General features: G+C 38.9%; 1 protein-coding gene across 1 annotated transcript in view; it reads right to left on the reverse strand.

The window, feature by feature from the left end:
* Nucleotides 1-12,120, reverse strand: part of LOC107036846 — a 33,159-nt gene that overhangs the window by 9,604 nt on the left and 11,435 nt on the right. Inside the window, exons 2-8 of the mRNA XM_029126010.1 lie at nt 6,557-6,693; nt 5,699-6,145; nt 5,060-5,607; nt 4,832-4,973; nt 3,872-4,052; nt 3,583-3,787; nt 2,833-2,944 (exon numbers count right to left, since the gene is read on the reverse strand). Of these exons, the coding sequence (XP_028981843.1) occupies nt 2,833-2,944; nt 3,583-3,787; nt 3,872-4,052; nt 4,832-4,973; nt 5,060-5,607; nt 5,699-6,145; nt 6,557-6,689 (1,768 nt within the window). The 5' untranslated portion in view covers nt 6,690-6,693. The remainder of the gene's footprint in view (nt 1-2,832; nt 2,945-3,582; nt 3,788-3,871; nt 4,053-4,831; nt 4,974-5,059; nt 5,608-5,698; nt 6,146-6,556; nt 6,694-12,120) is intronic.

Genomic DNA, 12,120 nt, shown 5'->3' on the forward strand with positions numbered 1-12,120 from the left:
TGTCTACTTCCTTGGCTAGAATCCATATTACCGAGTCCCCAGAGTGTGTGTATGTGTGTGTGTTTGTCCTGAGGAAGACTTGAACCCCATATTATGGCAATGTCCCCGTTACAATGATGAACGTCTTGTATTACTAGATAAACTTGTGGGGGAACGTATGTTCCCTCCATATGATATCAGATTCTCCCTCAGTGCAATAAACATTCAAGTACTAAAAATTATCGATTTATTTTTGATTACTACACTGTTCAACCGCCTCAATAATAATAAAAAATAATATGCAAAGAAACATTATCTTTAATTCGAAATTCCGAATTAAATCTAAATTTATTCAATTTAAATAATAATTACCACAATAATAATAATCTGAAATAATAATCTAAATAATAATAATTAGTTTTTCTTTCCTATTACATTTTTAAAATGTCAATTAAAATGTATTAGATAACGGTTAAATCAATATTATGACCGCAAAATGAAAAAAACATTACGTTTCTCAAGAAATCATTTTCTTGAGAGAATCATTAATTTTTTTCCCCCAAATGGCCCACGTCCATCTCCAAATATTAAAATTATATTGAATAATGAAAAAATTACGCAAAATATGACGTTGAATAAAAAAAATGAAACAATTCTCCCAAGAAAAAGATCCCCAGTGAAAAGTAATTATTTTTCTCACTGCAATATTATAAAAAGAAACCCTTGAACATATCACGATTAACATCTAACTTTGTCAAATAGTCCGAGTAAACCCATTGATTTGACTCTTCAAATAAAAAAAGGAAGGGCCAGTTTACTCAGACGGCATTTCCGAAGAGCTCGCCTGTTTACCTTCTCCAATATTAATTCGACATTTCTTTACTCCAGCAACCTAGTTGACGTGAGCACAAACGAAAGGGCTGATCGAATCAGGAGCACGTGGCCTTGATGGAAGGATCAATGATAACGGCATTTCGCGAGTGTATATACGCCGCATGTAATCAACACCTAATTACGGGTTCCATCAGCACTGGCTAATAGTCGTTCTCTCGCTTTCAGCGTCAGATAGGGCCCGGAATTTCGAGCGCAGAAAATTGCGGACAAAAAATAAATTCGTCCACCACTTTCACAACTGTCTGATCCTTATCACCCGCGTTATCCATTCACCTTGGTCATTCTTGAGCACCAGTTTTTCACCGGAGTTTTCACACGTTACCCCGCCACAAGTGGTTGCTATAGCCAGCAGTGCGCTCATGAAATTACTTGGCACGTAGAGACCCCCAGACGTACGGCATTCAGTCACGCAAATGCCGCCCTATTATCCATCTCAATGACCAAGTTAACTTCATTGATCATACGAAACACCGACAAATCCCTTCAGTTGCGTGAAAACAACGGAAAAACCGAGTAATTTAATGACAGATACAGGAGAAAGCTTTCCCCTTCAATTATCTCGTGACATGTAGCCAAGATGAGATTACACCTCGGTAGGAATCACAGATGGTCGATATGATCACAATCAACTTGGATTGGAGGTCGTATACATCGGGGCGTTGGGGCAGTTCAATGAAATCCTTAGGAAGGACACCACCCACCGCGTGGCCTAATGAAAAATCGAAGCTTCGCTATTACCCGCACTTGACAATATCACACAATGAGGAGAGGGAAATTGAGTGACATCCGTTGTGATTACAATTTCCTATCGCTTCCCATCCGGATTCATTACCCAATTATTCTTTTGACTCGATAAAAAAATATATCCTCACTATTTGGGTTCGTGCTACAGCTTTTTTTTACCATGGAAATAGTTTTTTAATTGTTCGAAATGGTCCTGCGAAAAAATGGGTTGTGCTTTCTTTCTCTCGGCGACTTCTCAGTCAACGCTGAGGCCCCCACTCGCTCCTACCACGTGTCTTTGCACTTAACTTCTTCCTCCCGCCCCTCTGCGGTTATTAAAAACACATCTTAAATTTCCAGGGGATAATTAGTTATCGCAGAGTTCATTTCACCGTCGAATTTTCCCCGCGGGAAATTTTTCGGTCGCACGTCGCCTGTCAACTCGCGAACATTGTGCTGTTCCGCGGATCGCGAAGGACTTCTCGTACACAATCAGCACGATTACTTCGACTTTGATGGAAAAGTTATAAGTACACACGTTTGGACACTCTCATCTATCGACTGTTGTGCACCCCCGCGTTGTTTTCAATGAACTAACGCTATTTCGCGCACGCGTTCATCCCTATCTCTTCACGCCTGGGGGCCAGTCGAGTGAGTATCGGAAACAGGCACCTATGCGCCTGCGAGGACCCTCAGATTTGATCAGCCACCCACTGGCCGATGGTACACTACCGGGAAAATTCAAAACAATGGGTTGAGAGGGGAGTTTTGGGTGGAATCGCGTGTTACGGTGGGTATTTGTTTTTTGGTGATTAAAATTGGAGGGAATTGCCAAGGGGTTGAAGGGCTGGCTGTCCACTGAGGGTGAGGTTCATGGGACATTTGTGATGAAAATGAGCTTTATTTTGAGAATTAGGGTCTTGAAGTGAGATTTTTAGAATTCAATTTAAAGATGTCCAACTAGTGCAGCTATTTTTCTACGAGAAATACTTTTCACCGTAGAAATCCTAACATAAAGCATCATTTTTTTTGGTGGGAATTATGAAGATCTCTCTGTCTTCCCATTCTTCGTTCCCTTCTTTTCGTGATGAGTAATCGTTAAAGCCATTCAATTTATAATTAATGTCCGGAGCCCAAGAACGTTTATCGCATGCTCTTTGAGAATTAAATTAACTCGTTCTTTCCACCCCATTCTAAATGTGTATTGAAATAACATAAAATACTTGTCGTACTCACCAGTTTGAGTACTGCTATCGAAAAAGGTGCTTGATGTTTCCACAGTCATAGTAGCAAACGTTCCATCTGTTATTTGAGCTGAACTGTCGCGGCGGCCCCGATATCTTTGTACCTTTTGATAAAAAATATTTCCGTATTGAGATGCATTATTTTATTTATTACTTTGAGATGCATTATTACAAAAAGGAAAGAGGATAGTATTTTTGCTTCCGAATGCAAGCATTGTATTCGTCAAATCCAAAATTTCCAATTTTTTGTGTCAGAATAACTAATTTTGGCTTCAGGAGTTCGAACATGCTATGTTCAGACCATGTCCGGATGTATCTATCCATGTGTGTGTGTATGTGACCGATCGTTTTTAGATAATTGAAAAAATAATTGTTTAAATGAATGAATTATGATTAAAAATAAATAAATTTATTTATATATTTATTTATTTATTAATAAATAAATTTATTAGAAAAATGATTACAAAATAAATAAAAAATAAATTTATTTATACATTTATTGTTTTTGAATAAATTTATTTTAAAAACAATATTCAGGGAAAGTTAAAAAAATTTAACGTCTGACTAAGTTGCAACGAAAGCAATTTTCCACTTGTCGTCAACGGAATCTATTCGAAAATTAATTTGAGAGTCTCATTCATTCACTTTAAAATAAATGAGACACTTTAAGTTATTGTCCCCATCTTCATCAACAACATCACCCTAAAATAACTCAAGACATCGAGGAATCGTGATAGCTTACTGTGTCATCACTTTGAGAGCTCTGTCGCCGAAAATTTCGGCATCTGATCATTTCTTCAGTTGTGCTTTGTCGCCGAAAGCCGCGGGCAATGAGGATTTCCTCGGTTGTTGATTGTCTTCGGATTATTGGAGCGTGCTGGAGACTCCCCGGGCCCCGAGCACACGGACTCGGGTCTCGGGACGAACAGGTGGAGCTGTCCGGAGATCTGGAAGCAATTCATTCCCATTTTACAATAACAAAGAAAATAGTTTATCGAAATTATTACTGTTGAGGATGAAATGTTCGTCACCTCGCCGGCCTGCCAGCAATGGAGGTAGACTGTCGTCTGAGTCTTGATTGTCTTCTTTGTCTAATGGGACTAATGTCGCGTTTATCAGCCGATCTGTCCGGACTCAGATGGCTCTTGGAGTCGCGACGTCTTGGATATGAGGCTGAGTCTGGGCTCAATGAGTCTCTTCTTGCCTTTCGACCTTGAATGAAAACATTAATGGAACAACAATTGCATCCGACTAATGTGATTTTTTTCCCATCAAAAATTAATTAAAGAAATTTATAATATATGATAAAAATATATCAAACATATATTTTATATTTTTTTTTATATAAAAAACCATTATATATTTAATATATATGTAATATATTAAAATTATTATTATTATTATTATTATTATTATTATTATTATTATTATTGAATATATAATAATAATAATCATAATATATAATCCATTATTGAATATATATTATAATTATAATATATATTCAATAATGGATTATATATTATGATTATTATTATTATTATTGAATATATAATAATAATAATCATAATATATAATCCATTATTGAATATATATTATAATTATAATATATATTCAATAATGGATTATATATTATGATTATTATTATTATTATTATTATTATTATTATTATTATTATTATTGAATATATAATAATAATAATAATTATAATATATAACGAATATATTATGGATTTTTATAATTTTTTATATAAATTTTTCTGAATGAGTTAAATTGTGGCCTGACTAATTAAACATTGTCGATCTGTGAATCTCATCTGCTGAACCATTGGAAGTGAACGGACAGCTAATTGCGTCCTTCTTTACGCTAAAGTTTGAATTTAATGGGATTCAAAATAATATAATGAACAAAAAAAAAATCTAATATTTATTCACAACATTAAAAATTCACACAAAGTTTCAAAAAATTCCCAACAGTGCAGTGTATTGATGTACCTCCATCATCAGGATCTGGTGACAGAGTTGGTTGGCTTCCGCGTCGTCCAGAGGGTGAGAGTGATTCGTCGATTGTCGCCGCTTGTCTCGTCAATCTTGATATTTTATTCGGCGATATTTCTTTCACCTTGCCATAATAACACTACATCGAAATCAAATTATACGAAAATTGAGAGCCAATTCCCTGGAAAATAGGATACAACTCATGCAAGTGGAATGAAAATTCACCTGAGTCGTGGAATCCCTTCGGGTGGCGGAAAGGGGATGAGGTGCACTGTGATTGAGATTGGGAGAGCCCACAGGACTGGAACTCCCTGATGTGGAAGTACCAGGTAGAGGAAGACTATTTCCAGCTACTGGGGAAATAGCTGGTGGCGTTACGGAAGACATTATAATTGTGGGGGTGTTCACTGTTGGCTCTAACGTCAAAAAATTTCTCGTCTCGGTGGACGACGACTTCATCTCTTGAGCGGGTCTCGCGTCTAGGGCCAGGTGATTCCTTGGCTCGACCTTTTCCATGCTTCTTTGTGCCTCGAGGTGGTCCCTCACAGCTGCCGATGCCGCGCTGTCTGTACTCGAAGCACTCGGTCTCTGATCGCTTCTGTAGTACTTCGTGGGAGTGATGCATGCGACGTCGACGGATATTTGGGACTGTTGAGATTGTTTGCGGCGGTGGTGGCGACATTGGTGTCTTCTCTCGCTGCCGGCGACCGAATCTCTTCGGGAACGGGCGCTCTCGCCGGAGCCTCGCCTAGAGTACTTCGACTCGCCGGAGCCTTGCGAGAACAAAAATATTATCCGAAGTAAAGGAAACGATGACTTGGAAATTGTTTTGAAGTGTGAAATTTTTGAAATAAAAATTTACACGAAGAAAAAACGTATCACCTCTTCTCGGCGTCGGCGATATGATCGTCGGTGGCGGTTGCGGCTGGAATATCTCTCGCTTATTCCATAATTTGGCAAAGTCATTCTTAAAATCACTGATTGTCGAATCTCTCCTCGATTTACTGGAGACCTGACTCTTTATACCACTGTCAACCGAACTTTCCCGACGCTTCTTGATACTCGCGTGACTCGTATCCGTAGTTTGTTGTCGTGACCACGGCAGAGACTTAGCAATGTCAGCAAGAGTTTCCCTACGGCAAAGTTTGTTGGCACTTTTACTCTTGTTCGCAGCACCGCCACCCCATTCCCTCAGGATATCCGCTAAGCTGGATCTTCGCCGGCGTTGATTGATTGGGGGAGATTCTTGGATCTCATTTGGCGGGGAAATTGAGGCGCCTATTTGAGCCGCTGAATCTCTCCTGCCAGTTCCTGAGGAGAATATGTTTTTTCGATGATCTACCCAAATATTAATTTATTACAGGAAATGGAAACATTGTATTCGGCAAATCCGAAATTTCCGATTTTTCTGTGGCAGGACAACTAATCCTGGTTTTAGGAAATGGAATGAGCTATTTTTAGACTTCTGATCAAGTACGATCATGAGATTTAGTGGATCATCTGTTGTTGAAAAAATTTATTTTGAAGCCAATATTCAGGAAAACGTAAAAAAAATTTAACGTTGGGGCAATGTTGGCTGCCAACGTTGAGGTAATCAAAAATATGTGACGACAGTAAAGTCCCAAAAAAATACAGGTGAACAATCACCAATTCGAGAATAATATTTATAAATAAATCTTCGAACGTAACACGAGTCATCGATAAATTTCCGTTGAATCTTACCCAGCCGTTGTTTGAGCGTCGACTCCTCGACCTGTTCCCTAACAAGATCATCCCACCCATTGCCGCCCTGCCACACCAAGCCAACTTGGTGGCTCAGAATTGGCAGATTGCAAACGAAGCAGATGGCTGTCATAGTCCTGCAATGACGGACAAGCAAACCATTTTCATCAGGAGCTCCAAGGCAATGCCTTAACAGGGCACTCAAACAGCTTCAGATTTTCATTTCTACAGAATCTGTAGATGAGAATTGCAAAGATGTGCACATTCAGAGACGATCAATGGTGTGAAAAATCAGGCCCATGCAGAAGGATTACCAAGTGTTACACGGGAAAATGAAGGGAGTTCAACAAGCTCATAAATTATCAGTATGACTCCACTGAGAGATTGTACAATATTCTACACTGCGAAGTTGGCATTCAAGCAACAGAATTATAATGACCGGTATTATATCGAGAATTGTAAAAATAGTGTAGGTAATTGGTATATTTGCGATGCATCGCGAGAATCGATGAGCATCATTCCAAAGCATTAAGGCAGAGAACTCTGAAATGGGCAGATAACCAGAACGAGGAAGAGAATGTATAATAATTTTCATTTCAGGAAAAAAATTTTCATCAAAACAAAATTCTGTTTTGATACTCATATGTGGGTGATCTTCTGCAGAACATGATAGGTTTTCAGGAAATGCTTCAACAATTATATATCGCGCCATCATATTCGTGAAAATCACTCATATACGGCACTTGGCGCCAATCATTCGATGCCTATTTCCCATTTCCTCAGTTGTTCAACGGTTTTTTAATATCCGGTATGACGGGTTGGCGATATAATTAACAGTTTCAACTTGAGGTGCGTGGAAAATCGAGCATCGGCGCATTAGACTATTGGTCACTCTCATTTATTCAATCAAAATTATTTTCGAAAGTTTATTCGACCTGTAGTGTCGAAGCCGAGGGCTCTGCAACGACATCGCATGGCAAAGGGCTGGCCGACCTGTAAAAGACACATTTTGTTTTTTCACTAATATTTGTCATTGTAGTTAATCATATTATTAGATTATTTGCCACCAAAAGCCAGCGCTTCATCTTCTCTCTTTTTCGGGTGAGTTACACTGACAGAAAAAACATCGTCAAACGCGTTACGCCCACCAAAACTATTGCGTGTTAATAATTATCAGCTGACACTTTTTTTGCTAAAATCAATATCGTTGGCACGACGTCGTTAATTATGACACATATTTCGTAGCAGAAAGCACAGACAACATCTAGCCCACACAATTGCCCCTATTACGTGACAAATTATTTCGGAGAAGGTTGTATTCAGTTGATTGGTTATTTTTTCTGTAGACACGACTAACTTCTTCCTTTTTGGGTATTATTTTACAGTCATCGCCTTTTTCGCGTGTACAAAAGTGGCGCAATCAACGTTCACCCGGCTAAAAAATTCGATTTTGGCGAAAGTTGACTTTCCCCCTGGAAAAATCCAAGATCTGACACTTTGGCCCCCGGTGAAAAATTTTTTTTTTCAGTTTTCACTTTTTCCACATACTTTTGAGAGTTCTGAATAGCCCGTCGCTTAAATAGTTGGAATCAACGTTCACCCGGCTAAAAAATTTGATTTTGGCGAAAGTCGAATTTCCCACTGGAAAAATCCAAGATCTGACACTTTGGCCCCCGGTGAAAAATTTTTTTTTTCAGTTTTCACTTTTTCCACATACTTTTGAGAGTTCTGAATAGCCCGTCGCTTAAATATTGGTATTAACGTTCCAAAATTTTGTTGATTTAAACAATTACAACTTCACCCACATGAGGAATATTCACCGTTGTGCATTCACTGGGTATCGACTGTCTTACTGTGAGCTAATAATTAACTACATGGGATAATTTACCGACAGCGTTGGCAATGTAGAGACCAAAGAAGAATAAACTCCGCAAAAAAAAATTAAAAATTCCGCCGATTTTTTTTATTGGAGCGTCTCTCTAAGAACAAATCCAAAAAAATAATACCTCATTTCAAGATTTCAAAGGTCATAAAATAATATTTTAAAAGTCTTAGATTTTGAAAATTACGAGCATTTTTTATCAATAATTTAGAAATAATCAACTTCCCCCAGAAAAATCATTTGTCCGAAATCGTAAAAAATATATTCATATTCCGAGTTACACCAGAAATCGATTTCATGTCCAAAAAAAAAGGTTTCCGAAAGTTTAACCAATTTCAATTATTCATTTATAAACAACGAATATTAAAAACCAATAATTCCATGTAAAACGTATTTGAATAACGCTGAATATTCATGACTTTTACCAAATTTTTCTCACGCAATTCAATCGACAAATTTGATGATTGAAAATTGTTCAATCTACCGGGTGGTCTGTACTAAACTCTAAAAAATACATGGATACCCTTAAGGGGTGTCTCGATTTGAGATTTCAGAAAGTCTCCATTCGCCCCATTAAAAAATCTCAATTTGAGACTTTCGCAAGTTTCAATTTGATGTCACAGCTCTCAGAATAAAGCTTCTGTTTTTTTCCTGTATCCATAAACAATTAGTTCGTCCCACCCGTGTAGTACTACCCCCCCCCTTCCCCTCCCCCTACCAACGCCCAAAATTTGGGAGCAAACGCTCGGCGATCGAGCCCCCTCCCTCCCCCAAATTTCATGTCATGAATGGTTCGCAGTAGCACTCGCATCTGCATTCGTCCGTCTCTTTCAATTCTACCCTTGTTTACGGAAAACCGCTGTAAAATTGATACAATCGGATTAACTCTGCGGTCGGTATCTGTTGCCTTTATCGCATTAACCGCCGTAGTATTGAATAAATAAACTTCGTGTAATTCCGAAATTTTCCTCATATTGCATTACCATTATGGAGTAGATTCTGATGAAGTTACGGGGCGCCAGCGGGAGGGGAGAATCACATTAGGGCGACCGCTAATTGCTGTTTGACGTAGCCCGCGCAAAGGAAAATGTTATTGGACGGGAGGACATAATTTCGCTGAAAGACGTGGAAACTGGAAATTTGAATTATAAAAAAATATTCCACTCTATTTTCCGTCCTCAGGTTTTAATGACTGAGGGGATTACCTGGAACTCAATGGGCAGCTGGAATGAGCTGTTTTTTAATCCTGATGAACTAGGATAATTATTAGATATTATTTTTATTACTGCACTTGTCGTGTTGAATTAATTAACTTGTCGACAAAAAGAACAGTGTCCACAAAACATGATAATTTTTGTAGGAGTAATTGTTCTCGTGAGACATTTGCATGTCTTTCGGGTAAATACATTCGATCTACAGAGCATTATATGCGACTCCGGTTTTATCAAGTGAACAAATGATAATTTCGAGGGTACAATTTTTTTCTGGGAAAAAAATAATAATAATCCTTTGCTCGTCAATGTGTTCTTTCTGTGGTATAAACGACAAAAATTTAAGTTTTGTGAGAGATATGAAATTTCCTTCTATCGAGTCCGTTAATTTCCCTCAAATAAAGCTGTTCCACTTCCTGTTCAGAAAATTCTCTTGAATTTCGGATCCACTAAGTTCTCCTACAAAAATTTTTTCCGCACGTTGCCGTACACCAAAATCGACAAGTGCGACACGACAAGATAAAGTTGCTATTATAAACCGATAGTTTCATAGTTTCAAATAGGATCAGTGAAATCCTCTCCATCTTATTTGCATAAACGTATCAAACTTGACAGCAATCTGGTAAAATCATCCGCACACAGGGAGTTTGGTCTGAGGCACACGAGGATCATGTATAACTTTACAAGCAAGCCAGCCCAGTCTAGTGCAACAAGTTGGAAAGATCAATATTCCTGGAAACTACCGTCGCTCTCTCGTCGAGATTGAAATGCACGCTGCGAGCGTGCGGAGAGATTTCTCCTTCATAATGCAAATGGTTTTTTCGGCGAGTGAATTTCATCGGGGAGAGGGTCCTACCCATCTATGTAAATCTCAAAACGTATTTCACGTGTCGTGTACATCTCATGATGAGTCTTTGATATATAGTACGGCTCTGTAGGGGTATTACGAGCTGTGTAAAGAGCAGAACATGACAAAATATTCCGGGATAAGCGTTGCGGATAAATGGGCCACAAGAAAATTGTAACAATCTCGTGGCGAATCGTGATGTAGCCCGTAACATGCTCCACCAATTGCGAGTTTATCTTGAATTCCACACTAACGTTATCATCCGGTAAACTTCTGAGAGCTGTAATCCCTCGAAAACCAAGTGACCGTGAGTTAGCGCATGTTTCGCCACAGGAACTTGCTCTAACGAAGTTAGAGTCCGAAGAATTGACTTGCACGCGATTATCTCTTGTAGGAGCAAACAGAGATCAATATTTAAGACTGGACATTACCTCATCACGTCAAGTTTGGACAGAACTCTGGACGAGACGAGACGAGATTTTCCAAGACAGAAAATTCGGAATTTCAATTTGTAACAGTCCTGAGGCAATTCGTGACGTAACCCGTAACATGCTCCACCAATCGCGAGTTTATCTTGAATTCCACACTAACGTTATCATCCGGTAAACTTCTAAGAGCTGTAATCCCTCGAAAACCGAGTGACCGTGAGTTACCGCATGTTTCGCCAGAGGAACTTGCTCTAACGAAGTTAGAGTCCGAAGAATTGACTTGCACGCGATTATCTCTTGTAGGAGCAAACAGAGATCAATATTTAGGGATGGACATGACCTCATCATGTCTGAACATGAATGCAGATCTGGATATTAATTCACGATTGACCAGAACTCCAGACCAGATTTGGCAAGAGGAAGAACGCGCCACTTCGTTCCTCTCCAGGAACTCCACATTTTTGTTCCAGCCTTCATAAATTCAGGCCTATGATTAATCATAATTTCCCACTGCTCCCCATCTGCCCCTACCCAACGTACCTTATCGCATCAGGGAATTTTGTCGATTAGTGTATGAGGGAATTTCATTACCTCCACCTTGTCTACCACTTCTATCTCCCTCACCCCGGCTTTTTCAAACCGTACATCAATCTCTTAGCAGGACACCGATGAGTGCTTCTGCAAGAGGGGCTTTATAGATTATTTCCCACTACCTTTCTAGTCCCCTATTCACTCTTATTTGCTTTCTATCGTGCCGTTTCTATCTCATTTTTCCAATGTTTATTCGATCGGACGGGGGTGATTGAGGAGATCGATATTCAATTGCTATCTCAGGCAGAAATTTAGAAGCATTTGATTCTCCTGTTCAAGCACATGGCGAAACGTTTTTGTCACTGATTCCAAGAAACTGGAGCTCGAGATGGCATTGAGACTATTCTCGAAAGTTTAATTACTGGAAGAGGAATTTTCGTATTGGAATAAATTCGCCGATTCAGCGGAAACGTTCGGATGGAGTGCTACCTCGAGTACTATTTCAAATAAAGCTGTAAGTTGATGTTGCACTGAGATGGGACTATTTACATGATTGAGATTAGCATTTAGCGAGGATACGCTCGAGTGGAGGAGAAGTCTGTTGAGCATCTGTTGATTGCGATGTGAGAATTACTGTTATCAGAACGTCTCGAAAAATGTGTCGC

This window comes from Diachasma alloeum, unplaced genomic scaffold, assembly GCF_001412515.2.
Source record: "Diachasma alloeum isolate Michigan unplaced genomic scaffold, Dall2.0 Dall_scaffold_00211, whole genome shotgun sequence".
NCBI lineage: Eukaryota > Metazoa > Arthropoda > Insecta > Hymenoptera > Braconidae > Diachasma > Diachasma alloeum.